The sequence below is a fragment of the Onychomys torridus genome, chromosome 13 (genome assembly GCF_903995425.1).
Source record: "Onychomys torridus chromosome 13, mOncTor1.1, whole genome shotgun sequence".
Taxonomy (NCBI): domain Eukaryota; kingdom Metazoa; phylum Chordata; class Mammalia; order Rodentia; family Cricetidae; genus Onychomys; species Onychomys torridus.
This window is the reverse complement of record NC_050455.1, coordinates 65,425,246-65,451,383: the sequence shown is the minus strand read 5'-3', so window position 1 is coordinate 65,451,383 and position 26,138 is coordinate 65,425,246. Positions and strand designations below refer to the sequence as shown.

The 26,138-nt window shown below is 37.5% G+C and overlaps 1 protein-coding gene across 9 annotated transcripts in view; it reads right to left on the bottom strand.

Annotated features, from left to right (window-relative positions):
* The window catches only part of Pias2 (protein inhibitor of activated STAT 2), an 82,684-nt gene that overhangs the window by 41,375 nt on the left and 15,171 nt on the right, over positions 1-26,138 (bottom strand). For all 9 annotated transcript variants that reach the window (XM_036204330.1, XM_036204339.1, XM_036204338.1 and 6 more), the window contains 2 exons: positions 19,178-19,652; positions 5,189-5,273 (listed from right to left, as the gene is read on the bottom strand). In XM_036204330.1, the coding sequence (XP_036060223.1) occupies positions 5,189-5,273; positions 19,178-19,652 (560 nt within the window). The remainder of the gene's footprint in view (positions 1-5,188; positions 5,274-19,177; positions 19,653-26,138) is intronic.

The following is a 26,138-nucleotide window of genomic DNA, read 5'->3' as shown; positions in this document are numbered from 1 at the left end:
AGTCATTCCTCTTAATCAGTTTTAAGGTATATTTTCAGTTCACAAGAACTTCAGTGATGCAGTATTTGCTTTAATACATAGCAAATTTAGTTAACATGAAAAGAAGATTCTAGGCACTGAAGGAGTTTATTAAAATCTACATGCTTATGTAGTTGTTCTTCCCCTTGATTGAACATTCTAACCACTTGGAGACTTTTTTGTTTAATATAAACTTTCATTCATCAGGTAATTCTTATTGGTTTGAGTATAGTCTCATAGGTTTCTGAGCTACACAGGCAATTCTAACATAGAATTTTAACTAGTACCTATAGTTTCAACATGATAATAAGGGTAACTTCATAACCATGTATCAAACTACAGACATACAATCTTTTATTATTTCTGGAATATTTAGTCTCAGAATGGAGTCTACACTAAGAAGAACGTTTTTGTTTTGTTTTGTTTTGTTTTTTAGGAGGTGATTAAACACGCAGAATATCAGGTCTTGCCCCAGACTTATATGATCAGAATCTACATTTTCACAAGATCTCCAAGGGCTGGAGAGATGGCTCAGTGGTTACAGCATACATTGCTCTTCCAGAAACAGATTCAATTCCCCGCACCCATATCAGATGGCTCACAACCACCTAAAGCTCCAACTCCAGAGAATCCAACTCCTTTGGCCTCCACCGGTACCTGCACACACATGCACATACACATAACTAAGGAAAAGAAGAAAACAAAATAAGATCTCCAGGTGACATGTATGCATATTACAATTCAAGAAGCATCTTTCTTTGCCAGATGCCTTAGGGTTACTGTTGCTGTGATGAAACATCACAACCAAAAGCAACTTTGGGAGGAAGGGCTTTATTTGGTTATATATCCTGACTATTGAGGGAAGTCAAGGCAGAAACTCAAACTGTGCAAAAACCTGCATGCAGGAGCTGATGCAGAGGCCAGGGAAGAGTGTCATTAATTAATAAAATGTCTTACACTCTTACCCATAGCCCAATCTTACAGAGGCATATTCTCAATTGAAGTTCCCTCCTCTCAGATGATTCTACATTATGTCAAGTTGGAGAGAGAAAAAAAAAAAAAAAAAAACCAACCCACAAACTTGCCAGCCACATGGTAGTGTATGCCTGAAATCCCAGCAGAGAGGTATGAAGATCAGGAATATAAGGTTATCCTTAGCTAACCATCAACTTTGGGGCCAGCCTGGGCCTACATGACATCCTATCTCAAAAGAACACTTTTTAAATTTAATATATAAAATCTGACTTTAAAAATGAAGTATCACTCTTAACTACTATTCTAAGTGTTGGACTATACAAGGAAAAATATTACAGTGTAATCCTATGTGGAGAACCTGACAAAGCAACTTCAGCATTCACCTTCCTTCCCATTTCTTATTCTGCGGCTCTCTGGAAGGTGCAGCAATAACTAACTTAAACTCTTTCATCCCAAGTTTTCTGACCTTGGGTGAATTAGGCAACCTTTTCTTTGTGTGTTTAAAGACAGAAAATGAATACATCTACTTCTTCATCAAGTGACTGTGATGATTAAACAGTCACTCAAATGCCTGGGTTTCAGAGGGGCATAGGGAGTATAAACAGATGTCTCTTCTGTTCCTGCTGCTTCCCTTTCTTCCAGGAGCCTACATCCTTCAAACTTTCTACATCCTCAAGCATTTCTTCAAAATATTCCAATATCCTCTATATTATTGACCCCTTCTAAGCAATTCTTCATCAAAGCATTAAAATGTTCCACTTATTCAAGTCAAACAATGCAATCTGGCCTCTGGAGCTTCAAAGATAAATGGAAAATAGTATTTTCCTTAAAGATTCATGCTAGTAGACGTAACCAAAATAAAATGTGACAATTCCTACAGGAAAAAAAAAAAAAAAAGGAAATCTAATTTGTCTTCACAGTTCAAGTTACTTGCCACAATCCAATTAGAACCTGGATTGTACAACAGTAATTCTACTTCTGTTTAGTGCTTCCTTCCTAAGTGCAGGGGTTCTCAACCAGAGACAGATCGGAACTTTGATAGGCTGGGGAACACAATCTGAAAGACAAATGCTAAGAGGTGAGCCCAGAGAGGCCAAAAGTGTGCAGCTGCTACAGAAGAGGAAGAGACGATAGGCCATGCCCCAGCCAAGAAAGGGAGAAAAGAAGAGCAGGTGCGAGGAGCTGTCGATGACAACATAGGAATTTGACAAAGAAGTCCTACAGCACAGGTTTGTAAACACCAAAGGGAGAAGGAAAAAAAAACCAAAAACCACAGATTTGAAGATTACATGGTCACTGGGGGCTGGAGAGATAGCTCAAGTAGCTTGGAACAACTTACAACTCTGTGCATGTTAGGCACACACACATGTATTAACTCATTAAAGCTTTCTAAGACACCAAGATTAAGAGTGATCTCCTATCTCCTCACAGCAACTGATTTGCCATAACTAAATAGTTTTTTTAATATAACACTTTGCAGTGCCAATGGACATTTTATTTAAATAATCTGGCTCATTAACAAGACTGCAATCCTCCTTTAATCCCAGCACTTAGGAGGTAGAGGCAGGTGGCTGTATGTGAGTTCAAGGAAAGCCTGGTCTACATAGAGCATTTCAAGACAGCCAGGGCTACATGGAGAAAACTGTGACTCAAAAAACAAAGCAAACAACAACAACAAAACAAGACTACAACCAGTTGTAGAAAGTAATTATGTCATTTCATATCTCGCCTTGTACCTAGCAATCACTTAGTGCTGACCTTAAGCAAGGATTTACCATTAGATAAGAGGTTAATGGGGTTGGGGAGTTAGCTCAGTGGTAGAGCGCAAGGCCCTGGGTTCCATCCTCACTCAGCTCAAAAAAAAAAAAAAAGAGGTTAATGATACATTTTTATATAATATATAATTTACTTATTTGTTTGCTTAGTAATAATATCCCGAGACTATTACAAACCAGTTTATTTACATAAACATTACCCTATAGAACCTCAAACCTTACAGAGTATAAAATCTTGAGACTTTTTTTTTTAAGATATCCAATTTTGCCTTTAAACATACCTTTAATCTTAGCACTTGGGAGGCTGACACAGGTGGATCTGTGTGAGTTTGGGGCCAGCATGGACTATAGAATTCCAGAATGGCCAGGACTGTTACACAGAGAAATCCTGTCTTGAAAATCAAAAAAACCAAACAACAACAAAAGACATGTAATTTTAATAAGAATAGTATGATTAATCATCGAATCTAAAGTTGTGTCTCAGAGTCTTTTCCTCACATTCTACATACTTTCAAATGTTAGGTGGTCAAGAGTTTCAAGATGTATAATCTGGATATACACACTTAGAAGCTTGACAATGCACATTTACATAATAAAGACTGAAATATATGTCTGTAAATACATATGTTAAGTACAGAATTTCTCAGTTACATACTATCCTTTCTTTAAAAAAAAAAAAAAAAACAACTCATTTAACATCTCAAAGAAATATCCATAAAGAAAAGGTGAAAAAAGAACTCTCATTTGATTTCAAATCTTCCCTCTACTTCTCACTATAGTCCCAGGACATAATTTAACCTACAATACCCTCAGTTCTCTAATGCTCTATTAAGAGCTGCTGGTAGCAAAAGACCATGAGAATATACAGCAGGGGACAACTAGGGCTCATAAGGTCAACCTATCAGAACCAAGGATTCTGTTGGAGGAAACTATCACGAAAGGCATTATGGAATTACTGCCTTTTGAATGAATTGGCTGTTTCTTGTTGTAAACTTCTTGTGCAATAACAGATATGATATCTCCCTATGTTGACATGAAACTGTCCAGAGTACATTTCTTTTTAAGACAGGTGTCAGTATGTAAAGCAGGTTGGCCTTCAATTCACAGAGGTCTGACTCCTGAATGCTGGAATTAAAGACAAGTACCACCATGCCCAGCTCAGTTTTTATTCTTATCCAAGAATCATTAATCTTATTCACATTTAGTTTCAAAATGTTTGTTTATAGTTAATTTATCTTTGGGCTATCAAATTCATTTTTACAGTGAAACAAAATCTTGGGTAGCCAGAGTTGGTCTTTCTGATCCTCTTGCCTCTACCTCTGGAACACTAGGATTACAGGCATACACCATCATGCCCAAATTTCACAAGTTCTTTTATTATGTTGCCCTATTTGAAATAAAATTCTCCTTTGAAATATTGAGGGTGATAGGAGGCTTACCCAGCACACACAAAGGCTCAGAGTTTGATTCCAAGCACCAGAAAAACAAACAAACAAACAAAAAATATACTGGTAAATGTGACTGAAAATAACTTAAAAGATGCTTAAGGTTTAATTCAAAGGTTGCAACTTTTTGGGTTTTTTGTTTTGTTTTGTTTTCATTTTTCAAGACAGGGTTTCTCTGTATAAGAGCCCACGCTGTCCTGGAACTTGCTCTGTGGGTCAGGCTGGCCTCAAACTCAGAGAGATCCATCTGCCTCTGCCTCCCAAGGCATGTGCCACCACGCCCGGCTCAACTTTTTCTAATATACAGAATATTTACCACTTGACTAATCTTAGTCAAACTATATTTGTATTAGTTAAGAAATAGTCCAGCTGGGTCTGGAAACAAGGCTCAGTGGCAAAGGCACTTGATGCCAAGCCTGATGATCTGAGTGCAGTACCTGAAGCCACATAACAAAAGAGAACTAAAACCTGAATTCCTGATATTCTCTGATATCACACTTGTACCATGCACCAAGGCATTTGCCACATACACTAAAGTAAATGTATAAGAAAAAGTTAAAAAAAAAAAAAAAGGTTAAACATTTACAGACTGAACTATGAGCCCCCAAAGTTTATACATGGAAATCTTAGCCCACAATGTAGTGACTGTATTTGTAACTGCCTTTATAGATGCAATTAAAGTTCTTAAAGGAACTCCTAAGCTGATAGACATGGTGTTGTGACAATGTCATGTTGCACAAAGAGATGCACTGTACAGAAAAAAAGTTATGTGTGAAGCAGAAAAATGTATAAGCCCTAAGAAAAGGCTTTTAGAGTAACCATATAAATAACTCAATCTTTGACAGAACTCTCCAGAATACTGAGAATAAATTTCTGTTTAAAGTACCCAGTCAGTCTATCATATGTTGTTATGATAACTCCAGAAGACAAACACATATCCTTTAAGGAAAATTATATTTGAAATATTCCTCTTACCTTGATATGCATATCTCTCTAACTTGCTGAGGTGTCAAAGCAAAAATAAAAAACTTCTCTTGAAACCGTTGAATACTGCTTTGAACTGAGGAGGGAAAAAAACTTATTCAGTAACAAATAAGCACCTGAAATAACCAGGAACTTCTGAGAAAGAGTTTTCTAAGTACTGAAATGTTCAAGATTAAATTTAATACTCTCAACTCCAGTATTGTGTGAAATTGCATTCATATTCAATTCTGAGTATAGTTATGCAAATGAGCTTACTTTTAAATACTTCATCACTCAGTATTCTAAAACATTAACTATACTACGATCTGAAAATACAATAAAACCATTCTAGATGACATTTCACCCCTGGCTATCATCAAAGTCAGAAACACTCCCTCACAGTAAAGCAATCCAAGAAACAGATGTTTTCAGTATATTTCTTTGTAGCTTCTTTATTTTTGTGCTTTATATTTAATTACTCACAGAATACAAAGAAAATCCAAATTTTCAGAACTTTAGGTAAATCTGACAAATAGCAATTACTGCTTACAAAAGATGACCTAGTTAAAAAAGATTGATTACCTAGTAAAGTCATACTGTTTGACTACATTATTAAATGCTGAAGTGTATTGGTAACTTCACAAAGAACTATAACACATTTAATACTAATGAATTATTCAAAGATGTTCTAATGCTCATTATTGGCATTGTGGCACATGCCTATAATCTTATCACTCATGAAGCTGAGGCAAGGGGATCATGAGTTCAGAGCCACCATGGTCTACACAAGAGTTCAGTGCTACAGAGGCCCTGTCTCAAAAAATAACAGAAAAAAATAAATTTAAATAAATAAATAAATAAATAAACCGATAGATAGATAAATAAATAAATAAATAAATAAATAACAGAGCCTACTGACAAAGAGGGAGGAAGAATAGACCATAAAATACTAAAAGATCCCCCAAGAGAAAGCAAAACTAATTTCTGTATGTTATTGTTACAATTATCCAAGATCATGAACAAGATGATAACTAAATGTCTAATGTCAAAAGGCCCTCTTTGTCAGTCACATCAAATCAAGAAAAATACTATCTCCTTGAATAAAAAGCATGAGCACTTTACTGCAGAATTATGATTCACAGAAATGTCATAATGCTAATTCATATTTTCTCAGACTATCTCCAAAGTGAGGAAAGAGAGGGGCTGTTTAAGATGAAGAACTACATACACATGGAGCAATTTTACATTACATGATAATTATAATACATAAAATAAAGCAAGTCTCTCCACTTCCTCAGCTCCTACTTGCTCTTTTATCCCTCCCTCCTTCTATGGTTTCCACTTTCCTCTGTTAATGGTTAGATTCATCCACAACCTCTTAATGATCAAATATAATACAATTACCCATATTATGAGATTACAAGTGACTACAAAGTCATTAGGAGCGATAGCTCAGAACTATAAGGATTGCCTAGTACATACATGGCCCTAAACCTAATACCTAGCACAAACCAAGCAACCAAGTGAACACATACTGTTTTCAATCTTATTTAATAGCATGAGCACTGAGTTTTTCTAGCCATAAATCTGAAAATATGTACAAAAACTGCATGCCCAAAAAAGAACAAAGTGAAACTATGGCACGCACACACAAAATTGACATAAATGTCTAAATCTTTCTCAATTAACATGCAAACACTTTTCTTGACTTTTCATGACTGTTTTATAAACCAAATATGAAACACATGTGAAAGCCTTCTGAAAACAGAAAATACACAGGTACATTTCTGGTAGTCTGCATTAAGTACATGAGGAAGGAGGAGGGAGGAAGGAAGGAAAATGAGGGGTCTAATAAGATCGTTTGTTAGTTAAGAAGGCTCAATGTTCTTACAGAGAGCAGAAGTTAGATTCTGGTACATATCAGGTGGCTGGCATCTACCTATAATATAACTTTAGCTACAGAGGGACCAACACCTTCTTCTGACTTTGAGGATACATATCTTCAATACCAGCACTCAGAAGGCAGAGGCAAGCAGATCTCTGTAAGTTCAAGGCCAGCCTGAAATACATAATGACTATCAGGTTAGCAGGGCTATATAGTGAGACCCTGCCTCAAAATAAGTAAGTTAAATAAATGAAATATTTCAAGGAAAAAAGCAATAGTCTGATACATGCATTGTGCTACCTGCTTGATAATAATGACTCTGGCTTGGTGAAATATTTAGGCAAAAAGTTAGCATTTTAACATACCTTGTTAAATATTCTAAAATATGAAGTCTGTTAAGTCATCCCTTCCATTCTCTGGAAGTATTATATTGACCTCTCGTATTAAGCTAGCTAGTATTTGGTAAAGATAGCTCTCTAGAAGTTGTACTTAGATTGGGAGTGATTTGTAAAGAGATGTAATAATTAGTTTCATTGGGAGTTGGAGAGATGGCTAATCGGTTTAAGAGCACTAGCTGCTCTTCCAAAGGACTGAGGTTAAATTCCCAGCACCTACAAAGAGGTTCTACCATCTATAACTCAAATTCCAGAGGATCCAATGGCCTCTTCTGGGTACCATGAGCAACAGGAATTCATGTGGTACACAAACATATGAGGACAGTTATATACATAAAATAAAATTTTGAAAATTTTAAAGTTTGATAAGTAGATTGCAGCTAACCTGATGATTCATAAAGTTAATAGTGAGTGAGCTAATTTATTACACTGCATTATCTAAGACTGCTCAGTTTGCAACCCCCATCAATCACTGAACCATCATCTAAGAATATTCTTCTTTTATTCCTTATTATATCTCTGAATCAAAAGTAAATGAGTGCTGGGAAACAGAAGTGGGGAGGTCCTCCTAAAATTCAACAACCAATTCAAAACCAGGTAAAGGATTTGAAAAAACTTCTCTCCCAACAATATACATATGGCTAATAATCACATGAAATGTTCTCAATTGTCACTTATAATTACAGAAATCCAAGTAACAACTCCATGCAACTCAATACTACTTTATACCCACCAGACTGGCTACTATCCAAAATAAAACACTTGCCCCTAAACCTGTTGGAGCTCATTTAGGCTTTACCCAGCAGGTCTGCATAAAGAGGATTAGACCACAGACCTGCACACCAATTGTTTGAGATGGTCTGCAGTTGGCTATGCTGGGAGGAGGCCTTTTGCTACAACTCTTGTTATTCCTTTAAAAACCCTAGGGCAGAGGCAGTCAGGGCCCAATGAATTAGGATCCAGGGCCTACTGAGGCTATCCTGTATTTTCTATCTGTTTCTCTCCCATTTATATTTCTAACTAATAATTTCTTCTGATCCTACTCAAGAGTACTACTCTGGGGAAAAGAGGGGGTGGGATGCCCCACCCCCTACAGATGGCACCAATGAACAAGGAAAAAGACAAAAAGAAAATCCAGAGTACTCAGCAAAAGTGAGGGTTAGGTCCTGCTGGTAAGCAAGCAGTTGGATCAATCTGGCATTGGAGTGAAAAAGGTTAAATAAGGCAGGGGTTTTATTTTTGGGAGAGTAAAAAAGGGAACTAGAAGGATGTCCGAATATGAGGATGCAGTGTGGAACCCTATCAAGATTTTTCTGTTTCTCTCTTAGTTTCTATCTATGAAAAATAAGGAAAGTACAGTGTAGTAATATAGTATAGAAAAATAACTTAGAAAAGTAGAAAATAGGAAAAATTCAGAAAAACAGCATAAAGGAAATTTAGAACATGTTAAGGTAGAAGACAAAGACACTAGGTCTTTAACTTTCTAACTATAGGGCTATAAATGGAAAATCTTGGGAAGAATCAGAGGAAATATTTATCAAAGAGATGGGGGGGGGGGATTTTTGGTCCCAAATGACAGGATAAGAATTATCCCTGAGGCAGACTCAGGGAACAAAACCCTCTGCTCTGCCAGCACTGCCTGAGCGCATTTTTACAACATACTACCAACAAAATTAGTTTCTTCTCAGCCATTAAAGCCAAAGTTTAGAGAACAGACATTTTTGGGAAAAGTTGGTGGTCTCTCTCTCCCTCTCAAAGAACTAAAAGCCTTTCAAAACTTTCTCAGATTTTCTTTCTGTAAGTGCAAAAATAAGAATCACCTGGAGAGCCTGGCGGTGGTGGTGCACGCCTGTAATCCCAGCACTCGGAAGGCAGAGGCAGGTGGATCTCTGTGAGTTCGAGGCCAGCCTGGTCTACAAAGCGAGTTCCAGGATAGCCTCCAAAGCTTCAGAGAAACCCTGTCTCGAAAAACAAAAACAAAAACAAACAAACAAACAAAATCACCTGGAGATATTAGTACAGGAAATCACCTGTGATTCACTCTAAGAAAAAACAACAAACCTCTTAGAACAGGGCAAAACCTCTTTGCTAAGTTCTTTCAAGCCAGAAAAAGCTGCAGCCAAAAGTTCCCAACAGTTACAGCCTACCAAAAAAAGTGCAGGCAGAAAGCTGAAGCAGGGACACCTTTCCCAAAAAGGGGGGGGGGGGGGGGGGCTGATGGTGAGAATGCAATGGAGGCTTTAAAACTCCACCCTGCAATGAGGGAAGCAGGACATGACTTCCAAAAAAATCTCGAAATGAAGTTTCTAAGCATTGCTAGAAAGCTTAGATTTACTTCCCAAAAAGCTGAGAGCAAACAGCTTGCCTCACAGGAGATAATTAAAATGAAAAAAGCTTATGAGATTGAGTCGTGTTTAAGATTCCAGAAAAACACTGGTATCATTTAAAAATCCTCATAGTAAACTTAAAGAACAGCTTTTAAAAAATTAAGGAGGAAAATAGTCTGAGAGTATACTGAATGTCAATACCAATGAAAAACTGAAAGGAAAGGAAAGCAGCTTGGAGCTGTGCTGCTTTTGACCAGCTTCAGATAGATAGAGGCTCTTTTGAGAAAATGCCTTATACTGACTACTGGCTGCGCAGAGTGTTTTTAAGGGAAGTTGGATAACAAAGAGCTAAGCTAGCTATAAGGGCAGTGAAGTCACTCAGAAAGACATTATGCCTCTTAGGCCTTTTTCTTCTCAACCCCTTTTTGGGTTTGATAACTAACAGTTTACTTTCTAGTTTCTAAATGAAGTCCAAAGAAAGTTATTCTCTGTCTAGTTGAAAGATGATGTAACATCTCCTCAAGATATTAAGAAATCTAGAAGAGATTTAAAAAAGATTTCTTTATAAGTCTCTTTTGGGTGTTTGGTAAGTTAAATATTTGCTAGTGGTAGCCCTATAGAGAGTTTGCTTAATTGAATATAAGCTTGTAAAGTAGATCTATAGAGTTTCTGTATGAATATAAGCAGTATATTTGCTATGGTAGTCCTATGGAATTTCTTTAAGATTATAAGCTTGTATGAATATAAGAAGTATATTTGCTAAGGAAATCCTATAGAGTTTCTTTAAGAATATCAGCTTGGCCAGGCAGTGGTGGCACACGCCTTTAATCCCAGCACTCGGGAGGCAGAGCCAGGTGGATCTCTGAGTTCGAGGCCAGCCTGGGCTACACAGTGAGTTCCAGGAAAGGCATAAAGCTACACAGAGAAACCCTGTGTGTGTGTTGGGGGGGGGGGGGGGAGTATCAGCATGTATGAAGTATAAATAAGTAAATGGAAAGACATGTAATAAATGACCATGCTAGTTGTAAATCTAAGTTTATATTTGCTAAAGTAGTCCTATAGAATTTGTTTATCATAAAAAAATGTAGGCTTTGAATGTAGCCATTATGGCACCATTAGTTCTGCTCCTTGTGAGCTGCCTGTTTTTTCTTTATGGTTCTTAGTTGTTCTTTTGCAAAGCTGCCAGCTTAAGTTGTGATGGGATCAAGAAAATTGGGGCTCAGTGGTTCGTGTTCCTGGAGTTGTGTCCATGCCAGTGGACACCCACACGCTCCAGAAGAGAATTTGACATTGCTGCTGCCATTGTTGCTGTGCTGTGACGACCACCACTACTACTGTTTCTGGATTGCCATTTCATAATTGGTTACTACAGCTAGCACAGTGGAGACCCTGGCAGCAAAAGTAGCTTCCACAGTTAGTTAATCTTTCATGCTATTGGGCATGACAAATTTAAATCAATAGTTATATACATTTTGATTGGCTTTGAAAGTTATAAATTTACAAACTCAAGTTCCATTTGCTCTCGGGATACCATCTTACAAGGACTCCAATTTGCAGTAAGGCTCGTTAAGGAAGGGAATGGCTCAGTTGCCTTTAGCCTACCGGCTATGGGTGGGTTAAGACTTCTGTTGGTCTTTTCTGTGTCAAACACACAGATTACAAGCCCAGTGCCACTTAGAGATCATTGGCAACAGTTAACTCTGCAGCTCTCACAAGATTGAGCCTGTATGATAATGAGTATTCAGAGACGGGTAATGCCTGGGGGGCGCTCACCAACCGAAGAGCGCCTGTGTGGCCTGGACAAGTGTCTCCATGACAGGTAAGGTGACCTGCTGACATCCCACACAACCTAAGTCAGAAGATCATGTTTTAGTAAAAGGGAGGGACCTGTAGGGCCCTGACCCCCGTGTTTTGGGTTAACTGTTGCCTTGCTTGCTGACCTTGACCTTGATATCCTCCCTATGCTAATTCCCTGCGATATTCCACCATCCTGAATGCTTAAGGGAAGCTCCTTATCTGTGTATCTGCATATTTGGCATTAACAGCTTAGATCAAGATTGTAAAACATTAGAAGCAAAATTCTGAACTTCTGCCCTCTGGGGTTCTCCCATTGTGCAGTAAGCCTGTATTTACGACCTCCTCCCTCCTTCAATAACCAGTATTCGGCATTCAAAAAAAAAGGAAAGAAAGAAAGAAAGAAATTGAAGACAGCGATGTTCTAAAACAGAAAGTGGTGATGGTGTCATGGGCCTATGAGGATGCTGGACTAAAGTCTATCCAAATTGTGCAAGCAGGAAAAAAAAAAAAAGCAAACAGGAAGATGGCTGATTTGGTAGTAGAGGCTTTACCACCAAGACTGAGGAGCCAGTCCATTCCTGGGACTCACATAGTGGAAGGAGAGAACCAGCTCCTACAGTTACCTTCTAACCTCCACATGCCTACTGACAAATAAATAAATACAAAAACATCCCTGTAAAAAAAAAAAAAAAAAAAAAAAAAAAAAAAAAGTAGGCTTATATATTAGGGTGGAAGATTTATTAAGGTAGTCTCTATAGAGTTTCTTTAAGAATAAAGTAAATCATAAAAATGTAGGTTTATGTATTAGCGTAGAATATTTGCTAACATAGTCCTGTAAAGTTTCTTTAAGAATATAAGTTGTAAGAAGCTTTAGGCATAAGGATATTATTTAGGCTTAAGTAAGACTTAGCTATAAAGTAGGATATAGGCTTTAAGCCTAGGGTCATGGTGAAAGTTTAATAGAGGGATTATATGGTGATGGTTTTAATAAAAAATAGACAATAGAGTAGGTTTTCCCAACTTGGGACACAAGAAGTAGCATCCCTAGCAGACTGCAAATTTGGCAGTCCCAAGAGCCACCAATAACAACAAAAGGCAGCTTCAGAGGCTGCCAGCTTCAGAAAGTAGCAGTAGGCATGAGCTGCTGAGACCCACAGAATATCAATGCAGCACAGGTGGCAGACGCACAAGGGTCTGCAAGCTTTCTACCAAAAGGAAGCTGTGATGAGGAGCAGACATGCTAAGCTATGAGAAAGGCAAATGGTGGGCAGCAGCCTGGAAAGCCCACCAGAGATGGCATGCCAAGAGAAAGGTGAATGGCAAGCAATGGTGTGCAGCAAAGACTTCGGACCCCAGCTGCTGAAGCAGGTCAGTCTCCCAGAGCCTAGGCCCCTGACCAGAGCCTGTGAAGCCACGAGAGAGGCAGAAATCCAATCAAGTGGCTCAGGAGAGGTGCCATGGAGGAGGCCAAGGGCAGAGAAGGGGTATCAGTTCTGGACAAACAGCTGAGAAATGCAGGAGCCCAAGAAGCTAAGGAAGTGAGAGCCATGCTCCAGTGACTTTGTGGAAACTGTTGAATGCTATGGAGGATTTCTGAGACCTGGGGAGCTGAACACTGGGACCAACAATGAAGCAGGAAATGGGACGCTCCCAGAGCCAGAGTTGCTGTGGGAGGGCCACAATTCAGCTCATAGCAACTGAAGGAGCCTTGAGCCTGTCTGGCTGTGTGGTCATTGAAAGGTCTCTAGCCTGGTCCAGGAATGGCCCACTTCCAAAAGGCACAGACAGAACAGGACTGTAAAAACTGTAAAAGCGTTAACAAAAGTTTCATTGAAAAGAAGTTTTGGTTATGGGATTCCTCATATTTGGAACTGTTTGCTTCAGAGTCATTACCTCTGAGAGCAATACGAAGACTTAAATGCAGCTGACAAGCCAGGCCCTGATTTTGAGCACTCAGGGGAACTTTTAGCAATGGCACTAGAACTCTTTTTGAACTTGTGAACTTAAGAAATGAAATGGACAGTACTGATTTCATTGCAATGGGACTTACGTATATAGACTCTATAAATGCTGATGATTTATGGAACAGTTTATGTAAAAATGGAACTGCTTAAAAATGGAACTGTTTAAATAGAGCAGTTTGGGGTTTTTCTAACTAGGTTCGAGATTCATTTTTAAAAAATTACAAAAAGGGAGAATTATGAGCGAATGACGGTTGAATGTAGGATTGTAGGAATTATAATTGTGTATACTAATGTTTATGTTAGAGTTATTATGTTAACCTATTGATATTGATGCACCATGGTTTGGTGAAGTTAAGAAGAATTTAAGTTTGATGTGAATACATCAATTTATCCTACGTTTTGTTAGCAAGAAAATCAAATGGTTCTATTAAGAGTTTGCTTTAAGATGTAAGTTTGAGAGAACTGCAACTATGTGTAGCAATATTTATGTTAACCTGTTGTTACTGATGAAGCTAAGGGGTCTTTAAGATTGATGCAGTTGCATCAAGAGGTTTTATTTAGAAAGGGCTTGATGATACTGGGCAGTGGTGCACAAACCAGTGCTGCTGGCCTTTAAGCATCCAGAGATTCTCCTGTTTCCACCTCCCATCTCTCCACAGGAACACTGGCATTAGATGTGCAACTGGGTTTATGTGGATGCTGGGGATCTGAACTCAGGTCTCTGTGCTTGCACAACAAGTGCTCTACCTAGTCCCTAAAACTGCTGTTGAAGGATTTGTTCATCTTATTTTTTTTTTCATCTTATTTTTTTTTAAGATTTTATTTATTATGTATACAGTGTTCTGCCTGCATATATGTCTGAAGGCCAGAAGAGGGCACCAGATCTCATTACAGATGATTGTGAGCCACCATCTGGTTGCTGGGAATTGAACTCAGGACCTCTGGAAGAACAGCCAGTGCTCTTAACCTCTGAACCATCTCTCCAGCCCCCTTCTATACTTCTAACTAATATTTCCTGATGCTCCTACTCAAGAGTAATCTGGAAAAGAGTGAGAGTGGGATGCCCCACCCAACCACAAAACCCAGAACATTTTGGCAAGGGTATAGAGAAATTCTCATGCAAATCTGAGTTCGTGGTAATATAAGATAGTGCAACTGTTGTGGAAAACAGTACGTTAGTTGCTTTGAATTAAAAACAATTACCATATGATCCAACAACTCTACTTTGGATAGATAGTAATAGTCATATTGATAGAAGTATTATTCACAACAGCTAAAATGTGAATGATACCCGGTGTCCACAGGCAGACAAGTGGATAAGAAAAAGGCAGTATTATACATACCAGTTTTCAGGGGAAGAACTGACATGTACTTGGCCAAGGACAAATATGGAGGACATTATAACAACTGTAAAATAAGCCAACTATCAAAAAGCTATATTTTGTGAGCTCTCTTACATGAGGTACTTAGCACAGTCAAAATCAGATAAGAAGGCAGAACTGTGGCTGCCAGAAGCTGGGGCAGAAGAAAGGGGAATCATAGTTTTATGGGCGGGCTCAGAGATTTAGTTCTACAAGATGAAAGGAAACAGATGGAATGGTGATGAGAATACATTCTATATAGACAGTAAGATTTATGTTACGTACATTTTATGACAGTAAAAATAAAGTCAAAGAGAAATCAAAATATTGCTTAAAATAAAGGGGCTGTTAAAGCTCAAACACTTATAAAATTGTACAAAGGCTAATATTTACATACAATGGTAACAGGAGAAAATAAGGCCATTTATATTATCAAATGATAGCAAAATATCAAATTCTATTTTTGATGATTTGGTTCTGCCACTATTATTATATTAATAATCAATGACTACAAAAGTCAACTGAAGAGATCAAAGAATTAAGATTTCTTATATCTGAAAAATAGTGAATTTAAGTCAGAATTATGAAAGAGGGAAATAGCTACCAATAGTCGAATTCTCAGGTGTCCTTTTCTTAACTTCAGTATTCTTTACCTTCCACACTGAGTCCTGTTGTCTAAAGTCCTCTTCTCTGTCATTGTTGCCCATTCTTACTGACATCACTCTGTTCAATATCTACAATTGCCATTAACTTCCCATGGTAACAAGTGTAGAGTAAGTCCTCTTTAAAATCACTTATAGGGGGCTGGAGAGATGGCTCAGAGGTTAAGAACACTGACTGTTCTTTCAGAGGTCCTGAGTTCAATTCTCAGCAACCACACATGGTGGCTCACAACCATCTGTAACGAGATCTGATGCCCTCTTCTGGCCTGCAGTCATACATGCTGTATACATAATAAATAAATAAATCTTTAAAAAATAATCACTTCTATCACCATTCCTCTGCTATAGTGCCCCCTGTCTGAATAAGCCATGTCTAAATTCCGTTTGGTACAGTCCTACATTGACAACAATCTTAGCTCTTTTTCTAGCAAACCTATATTTATTTCTCAGGCCTTCTGAAGTCTATTCAGTTTCTGCACATTTGGTCTTACAATTATGCACTACAATTTCAACTTCTATGATTAACGAGAGCTCAATCCTTTTTAATTACAAATTACAATAATCCCAAGTATATAGACTTGTCATTACAAGCTCCCTTAAGTCTCTATAAGAAAGCTTAGTTGAATTCCCCATTAATTAGGCCAATGCAAAACCTGAACATAATTTATATTGCTTAATCATAACTACACACTCAGTTGTTAATCTCTGCTCACTTTTCAGTTCCAGGGATCTACTTTAGGGCCTCACACATGCTAGAGAAGCCCTTGAACCCTGTGCTTCCAGCCCAAGACTCTGCTACAGTTTTTCACACCCTCTCTGAGGTGTCTTGCTGTATAACCCAGGCTGACTTTGAAAACTCTCCATCCTCCTGCCTCAGCTTCCCAAGTTAAAGGTATGTACACCTTGCCCAGTTTTGTTTTTCCTTTTTCCACTTAATAACTCCTAAACTAAACAATATACTCCCTAAAGCCATCTAAATTTTCTCCTAGCTTCCCTACAATTAGACCACATGGCCACCTCCAAATTAATACTCATTTATTATCTGAGTTAATAAGATATGTTTCTTTTATTTATTCAAATAATTTAAAGCATTCATTTTAATGGATTAACATTAATGAGCACATCACTTTTATAACAGTTGCAGCATACTCAAAAGCTTACTGAGCATATTCTAATATGAAGGACTTAAAGATATAAAAAGAAGCTAAACTATTAACTCCACAGTCTTTGAGATTAGCAGGTGTATACCACTCACTATACCCAGCTTTCTGTTAGAGTGTTTCATGTTATTTTTTTCTATTATACGTGCATGCAACAGAGCACTTGTAGAGGTCAGAAGATAACTTGCAAGGGTCAGTTCTCTCCATCCATCCTGTGGATTATGGATATAAAATTCATGTCTTTAGGTTTGGCCACAAAGTGTCTCTGACCCACTGAGGCATATTGCTTTTCCTCTAATATTAATTTTCAAAATAAAAAGCATGTTTTCATATCAAAATTTCAAAGATATGTACAGTTTTTGTGGTGGTTAGACATTACTTATTATTACACTCACACACACACACACACACACACACACACACACACCCAATAATCAGAGACCAACTTGCACAAATCAGACCTTCTTCTCCCATGTAAGGGTTCTAGGTATCTAGGATCAGGTTATGAGGCTCCACAGTAACACCTTTTACTGAGACATCTCATTGTCCTCAAAAATCTGTTTTTAATAGCATTAATAATGGCAAGAAGTTCAAGGGGTTTCTTACTTTTCTCACATAATTTAAACTGCTAAAACATAAATAAATGAAACAAAAAGTAAAAGATACCAAGTAGCCATCTTGACCTGTCAACAATCAGACCATCCCTGTCTGATTAACCAGTCCTATCTGACAACTTCATCCTGAGTCACAAAGATAAAATATAGCACTCATATATACACAAAATAATAAAAATGTAATAAGAAACTGTAAAGTTCATCAAAGGGGGTTTATTTTTTTAAGATTAATTCTTTTAATTATGTGCATGTGTTTGTATGGGGTATAAAGGTGTACATATTGCCTGGAGCTATACTACAGCTGTTGTGAGCCACCCTGATATGGGTGCTGGAAACTGAACTGGGTTTTCTGCAAGAGCAGTACTTCCTATTACCCACTGAGTCATCTCTTCAGCCCCACAAAGTTTATCGTTAGGAAAGCAGCTGAAAACTACATTAAACATAAGCTAGGATTCCATAACACTTCCAAAACTTGATACAGACATGAAGCCCAAGTCAATCTGAGTCCTTAAGACATAGGAAGAATATGGGAAGTAGTTCTAGCCACAGGAATTGAGAGGGCAGAAGAACTAAACAAAAGGCACACAATTTTGAAAGTAAAAAGTTAGCCAGGTGCAGGGATACACCTGTAATCTAACTTCTTGAGAGGCTGAGGCAGTAAGACAGCATTCCAGTCTAGCCTGGGCTATACAGTAAGGCAAAAGAAAAACAGATGATATAAGTTCTATATTGGTTTTTTACACCCCTCCCTACCCCTCTGCCACATAATCACAACTCTTTAAAAATTAAGAAGAAAAAGCAGAAAAATGATACATTTTTACATTAAACTTCACTTATGGCTACCACAATTTTTTACTTGTACATTTAAATGTTTAGCAGTAATACCTCAATTTTGTAGTTTGTTCAGTTTTATTGTCTCATTTTGCTTTTAAGACGGGATCTTGTAATCTAACCCTGGTTGGCTCAGTACTATGTAGCCCAGGCTGACCCATTCTCAGAAATCTTCTTGTTTCAGTTTCCCAAGTACTGGGACTATAGGCATAAGCCACCATGCCTGACTTGTTTTAACATTTATGTGTGCACCCATATTCACATGTGCCAATAAGAGTAAGGGCACATAAGTCAGAGCACAATCTCAGGTACAATTTGTGTGTGTGTGTGTGTGTGTGTGTGTGTGTGTGTGTGTGTGTGCGCGCGCGCGCGCGCGCGCGCGCGCCTCTGAGATTTTCCATCTCCACTCCCCACCTCCCTGTAGGAAGGAACACTGAGATTACAAGTCTGGGTCTACATGGGTTCTAGGTATTCAAACGCAGACCCTCAAGCCTGTTGCTTTTACACATTTAAGCATCTCCCTAGCCCCTTGCTTTTTTTAGTGGGGTGGGATTTGTTTTTGCTTTTGAGATAAGGACTATGTAATCCAGACTGGCCGCAAACTTACTAGGTAGCCCAGGCTGGACTCCTTATGAGAACTTTTGCCTGAGCCCAAAGATCTCTCAGACTATTGCTCGTCACCATGCCTGGATATCCATTCTTGTGAATATTTTTGGCATTTATTTATCTGTGGAATCATGCATGCTGTGATACACGTATGCAGGATCAGGGAACTTATTCCAGGAATAGGTCCTCTCCTCTTACCCTGTGGGGCTTGGTAACTGAGTTCAGATTGTCAGACTTGGCAGCAAGTGTGTTTACTCTAAGATCCATCTTGCCCACCCTGGCTATCAATTTTAAGGTATTAACAGCAAATAACTAAAAAATAGTTGTAGATTGTTTTATTCTCTTCTAAAAAAAAAAACTTTTTTTTTAATTAAAAAGTAATTTTTCCTTAATACTTACCTAAACTTGTAGGCTTGATGAGAACATCAAGGACATCATAAAAGGGCAGGTTTTTTAACTGCACATCAGGATGGACAGGAGGAATGGGAGGAGATGGCTGCTGCATCTCAAAGGTGGGCTTAGTGTCCTGAAGCAGCACAGAACCAACAGGAGATGATGGCGAATGAGGTGTGATTGAAGTAGAAGGCAACGAGTGGATTCCAGCCACAGCCAAGTCAGGTTCTACTGGTGAGGAACTCCCATCCAAACTGAAAACCGATGATTTGATTGTGGATAAATCAGAAAGTCCTTCAAGTGTCCGTGGGTACCGGCGTCTATATAATTCTCGAATTTTAATCTGAACCGCAGGGCTGCAGCCACTCTTCAATAAATGCAACGCCCTCATCAGGAGGTCATGCTTGCGTCCACTTTTATTCCGTCCAGCAAAGCCAAGTAACACTTGCAATTCAGACACCCTAAAACTAGAAACCATATTCTAAAAGGGGAAGAAAAAAAAAAGACAAGTCATCATCTAACATATAAAAAAAGTACTACCAGAATTACATTGTAAAATCAGATTTTTCTTGATAGCAATCAATATTTACATATTCCACATCACTTAGAACATTAATATTCAAAAAGCTTTCTTGAAACTTACATTTGAGTTATATTATTAAATCAAATTTTGCTTTTCACTTCATTTTGGAAACCTAGTCTTGGGTCTTATTAACAACCTTATTGTCAGATTATGCCAATATAAATCCCTATTTGCTTCTTCACTATGAACTCTTTAGCCAATGAAAATGTTCTTTTGTATAACTAAAACCTAATATAAAATACAGTATTTGTTACAAAATTGTCACTACTTAAGCAAACAAGTTGGATTTTTATGTCACCTGAATAACTTCTAGTGCTGCTTAGTAAATCTACAAAATCCAGTTGTAACTGGTATCCAAAGCCAATGTATCTTTAACCCATACTTAGACAAAATAATTTTTTAAAGACACTTTATTAAGACTAAGCCAGATGGTGGTGGTGTATGCCTTTAATCCCAGCACTCAGGAGGCAGAACGAGGCGGATCTCTGTGAGTTCGAGGCCAGCTTGGTCTATATTGCGAGATCCAGGACAGGTACCAAAACTACACAGAGAAACCCTGTCTCAAAAAACAAAAAACAAAAACAGAAAAAAAGGAAGGAAGGAAGGAAGGGAGGGAGGGAGGGAGGGAGGGAAGAAGGGAGGGAGGAAGAAAGGCAGGAAGAAAGGAAGAAAATTTTAAAGCTGTGGTATATATGATGGCAAGGTAGATACTTAGAAAATAGGAAATAAGTAGAAAAAAGAAAATAAATATGAAGTATTCTAGTTACATGTAATCACCAATACACTGTTTTCTTGAAACTGCTTTTCAATTCTTAATTAGGCTTGAGACAGAAATAACAAAAAATCCAAATTTAGGTAAATTCTAGTTAATTAGAAATTGATACAAATTTTGCTGACTTCCCTCATCTGCTGTGATGTACAATAGGATCTAGGAGGCTACTTTCCTAATTGCCAGGGAAACTGAAAAATTGTATTATTGAATGCTACCTATTTCAGTTATAATTGCCTAAAATAACCTACATCTGTATTTATAGGAATAATGAAAACAAGTTAACAAAATCAACATCTCAAAAAAAAATAAAGATATTAACATCCTAAGATAGTCTGCATGGCAAATCATTAAGACCTCTAAATTCCTAACCACTGCCTGTTTCTGAGGCCATGGAAAAGCTCCATTCCTTATAAAATGAAATATTCTCTATAATTAAGTCTATTTTTACTTGAGGAACTTTAAGTAGACATCTTGCTTGCAGTAAAGAATTTTACCCACCTCAGGACAACAGAAAACAAAATTAAATGTCATCCATTATAAGAAGCAATAAAGAACATACTACAGGAGCTAGAGATGGCTCAGTGATAATGAGCACTTTCTGCACTTGCAGAAAACCCAGGTTAGGTTCCCAACACCCACAGGACAGCTCACAAAGACTTCTAACTCCAGTTCCAGGGAATCTGACAACCTCTTTTGGCCTCCATAGGCACCTCATGAACATGGTACATACACATACATTCAAAGAAAGCACTCATACACATAAAGAAAAAAATAAACCCTTAAAAAGACAACATACTAGATTTCAAAATCTATAAAACCACCCAGACATCTCTCTAAATGTTTATCTATAATTATAGAAAGTAGTTCAAGAAACAAACAGTATCAAAATCAACCCAAAAAGGAAAAAATTTAAAAGATTAAGAAAAAAAAATTAACTAGAAGACAACAAAATGAAGTCAAGCCCAAAAAACAGAAAAGTAAACACAGTATTATTAATAATAAAAGGACCAGGCATGGTGGCATATGCCTTTAAATCCCAGCACTCCAGATGCTGAGGATCTCTTTGAGTTTAAGGTCTATTTAGCTAGTTCTAGGACCTATCTTTAAAAAAAAAAAAAAAAAAAAGGCAGTAATAAAAGAAACTGGGCACAGCAGTACATACTTGCTATCCCTGCAATCTAAAGAATGAGGCAAAAGGACAAATTTGAGAGCAGTGTGGGCTATGAAAGCTACTCTTCCTTGAAGAAAAAAAGTACATGCAACTAAACCTTTTCAAGCACTCATGCCCGATACCCCAACACTGAGAAAGCTGAAGCAAGAGTATCATCTCAAGTTCCAATGCAACAGTATAGGCTACAGAGTAAGTCCCTTGTATGTGTACACACACACACACACACACACACACACACACACACACACACACACAGCACAGCATGGAGGCAAGCTAGGGATAGAGCAATCGCTTGCATACATGTAGTCTGAAGGAGGGAGGAAGGAAATAAAAGTGCTTTACTAGAAAAACATTAAGTTATGTCATCTGATTCAGTAAGTAGCAGTAATATTTTGTCTCCCATCTCCATCTAAAAATACTACACAGACAAGGCAGTTTAGTGAGCAAATCCTACCAAACCTCCAAGAAAAAGGAATCCTATTTCCTGGCTGAATTGTTCAAGAGAATGTAAAGTTAATATTAAGCATTTTAACACACACAATAATCGCCTCATTCTTACACCGGGATTGATATCTACCAGAGAGACTCTGTCTTTTAAAATAAACATGGAAAAATGCTGAAGTTATGTAAAGTATTGATATTCAAAACTTCAGCAAATAGGGGTTATGTGTGACACAAATTTTTCTGACTTTGTTGAGAAACACAACACATGTATCTACTCTCCCCTGTTAGGGATCCCACGACAGAACAAAGTACAAATACCACCAAAGTCCAACTTGGTGAACCAGTAAGTCTTATTGGTTACCTACAGAAGTATGGGTTAGGGGTTGCTTCAGGAGCAGAAATTATTCAAAAATAGCTGTATCACCAAGGCCCATTCCAGCATGGGTGACAACTCACAAAAGCTGGGAAACTGACAGGCAATGGTGGTGCATGCCTTTAATACCAGCAGTTGGGAGGCAAAGGCCGGCGGATCTCTGTGAGTTAGAGGCCAGCCTGGTCTATAAATCAAGTTCTAGGACAGGTAGGACTGTTACACAAAAAAACACTGTCACAAAAAAAAAAAAAAAAAAAAAAAAAAAAAAAAAAAAAAAGCTAGGAAACCTAGGGCACACTGAACATTAAATATATAATAAAATTTGCTCATAATGACACTTAGAAAACTCACTGACTTTCTGAGGTTTATGAAAATCAAACCTTTTTTTGTAAAAAAAAGATTTACTGGTTTAAGAAGGAAACACATGACTTAAATTACAGAAAAGCATCTGATAAAATTTTATTTATTCATAATTTTTAAAAAAACCTCTTAATTAGGTATAAAAAACTGTCAACATAATAAATGACATCAGAAATCAATAGCAAATATCCTATTAAAGATGAAACACTGAATCATAAATCTAAGGCCCATAAAATGCATACTATTGTCATTAAACATCATTCCAAAGATTTTAGATAACATAACAAAGCAATAAAAAGTCTTTCAACTGGAAAAAGTAGGATCTGGAAATGTAGCTCAGTTGGGAGAACATTTGCTTGGCATGTCTGATGCCCAAGGTGCCATCCCCACCACTGCGTTACATGGTGGCACACCTGTAACCTTAGCACTCAGGAAACCAGAGCTACAAGATTCAAGTTCATACCAATCTGGGTTACAAAGCATGATTCTGTCTCAAAACAAAACAAAAACAAACATTTTCAAATGACTAAAAAAAAATTAGTAACTAGGGACAGGGACCCCAGTTATTTATTTATCACAAATTCAAAACACAAAAGAATAAATTCCAAACCTTTTTCAAACACAAAAACACAACTGAGAGTGGGGAGTGGTAGTCCCAGCATAGAAGACATAGACAGGTGCTCGGAGTTCAAGACAAGACTTGCCTACATGGAGAGTTCCAGGCAATCCAGTGCTTAAAAAGTAATACGTTGTCTCAAAAATAAAAAAAAAAAAAAAAAAAAAAACACACCAAAGACATGGAGTGTAACAGAAACACTAAATAAACTAATGGCCAAAAAACACGTTATCCGATTAAAAACAAAATTCAGTATTGAAGGTAAGTAAGTTTCAATCGGGAGAAAATTCTAAACTTCAAATGAATGACTAATGAACAATTGGAAATTTTACTAGATCCAAAATGGAATAAAGAATTAAATAAAATAAATACTTGTAAGTAGTGATGGATGAAGTGAATAAAGATAGAGAAAGAAAACAAGAAAGAGAGATTTACAAATTCAAATGGAGAATGACTCATGGAAAAGGTAAGCATAAATAAGAACATGGATACATACATAAGGAACATTCTAAAGTATGACAACTATACAACACACCAAGAAAAAAAACAGTTTCAGCACATCAGAGAGTTTTATCACCACTGTTGAGCTAAAACAGCTCAAAGAATGAGTATTACAACAGTCAGACATTTCCGCTGCTGACACAGCTCAAGGGTAAGTGTGTTTGCATGGCAAACACAAGGTCCTAGGTTTGATCATCATCATAACAAAGGACAGAATAATAAGCAAAAAAAAGAACAAACCTGAGAAGGGAAGGATATTTTTCCTAAATATTTACTGTAAAAAAGAAAATCAAATGTGTAAGGCCAAGTAAAGACAAACTGAAGTTCACAACAGGCACATAAATAAGGAGGGTGGTGAGCAGTTTAAAATGTTCGATGAGTTAGACAGCAAAAGTAATTTTAGACTAACACATCAAAATTTCAAGAGAATATAAAAAGGCAAAAATGTATGTAACTTCAAAACTGGTAAAGTGAAAAAAAATACAACAAAGAAAGAAAAAAGTAAAAGCAACCCTACAACAATTAAGCACAGACAGAAAAAAATATAAAGCATAAAATGAAAAAGATAAAAATGAAAAAGTTAAAACTAGAAATATCAATAACCCCTAAACAAAAAAATTAACTGCATTAAAAGATTAGGAAAATCACTAGAGAAACTGTATTAAAAAGATAATACAGAAGTGGAAAGAACTCTATACCCATAAAAATGGCAATTTAGAGAAAATGGACACATTTCTTAAAAAATAATCAAAACTCGCTATAGAACAAATAATTTAAATATTCTTATAGTTTGCCAAGTAATTTACGGTCATTTTTTGGCAGGGTGGAGGGGGGTATCTCATTATGCTGGCCTGGAATTCACTAAGAAAAACCAAGCTGGTCTCCAACTCACAGAGATCCTCTATCTCCCCAAATGCTGAGATTAAAAGTGATAATCACCACACCCAGTTTTTAATTCACAACTCAAAAACACCCTAAAGAGAAATTATGAGCCTATGGAAAACATCCGCTGCTCTTACAATGGACTGAAGTTTAGTTCCTAGCACCCGCACTGGGTGACTCACAACCACTCTCAATTCCAACTCTAGATTCACCTCTAGATTCACGGCTCTCTTCTGGTCTCCTCAGATATTGCACGCACATGGTGCATACACACTGCGCGCACGCGCGCACGCACGCACGCACGCACGCACGCACACACGTATACACACAAAAAAATTTTTTTAAAAAGAAAGAAATTGAGGCCTCAATTTTAAAGAATTCTTTAAAAAAAAAACCTACAAACCAATATCCCTCAGAAATATAAACAAAATCTCTAACAGAATAATATTAACTAAAATACAGCAATATCTAGAAATAATTGTGTACCACACCAAGTGAGATTATGCTAAAGAGGCAAGGCTAGGTTCAAGAAATTAACATAGTATAGCACTTTTGGGGTTTTCTTTTTTTTTTTTTTTTTTTTTTTTTTTTTTGAGCTGAGGATCGAACCCAGGGCCCTGTGCTTGCTAGGCAAGTGCTCTACCACTGAGCTAAATTCCCAACCCATAGTATAGCATTTTAACAGCTAAAAAAAAAAAAGTCATGTGAACATCATCAACACAAAGAATTATTGACAAATTTGTGGTGGGTAATGTGTTCCCTGAAATATTATGTGTTCCCCGAAATAAACATATCTGGGGTCAGAGAACAGACAGCCACTAGAACAAAGCCAAAAATGGTGGCTAGAAAATGGGTCAGAGCAAGCCATAACAGAAGTTGGGCAGTGGTAGCACACGCCTTTAATCCCAGCACTTGGGAGGCAGAGCCAGGTGGATCTCTGAGTTCAAGGCCACTTTAGAAACAGCTAAGCATGGTGACCACACCTTTAATCCCAGAAACCCAACCTTTAATCCCAGGGAGTGGGGGCAGAAAGAGAAAGGTATATAAGGCGTGAGGGCCAGGAACTAAGGAAAAAAGCATGTAGTTAGTTAAAGCATTTGGTTGGTTAAGTGTTCAGGCTTTGAAGCAACACAGTTCAGCTGAGAACCATTGGGACGAGGACTCAGAAGCTTCCAGCCTGAGGAACTAGCAAGGTGAGATAGCTGTGGCTTGTTCTGTGTCTCTGATCTTCCAGCATTCACCCCAATAACTGGCCTTAGGTTTGT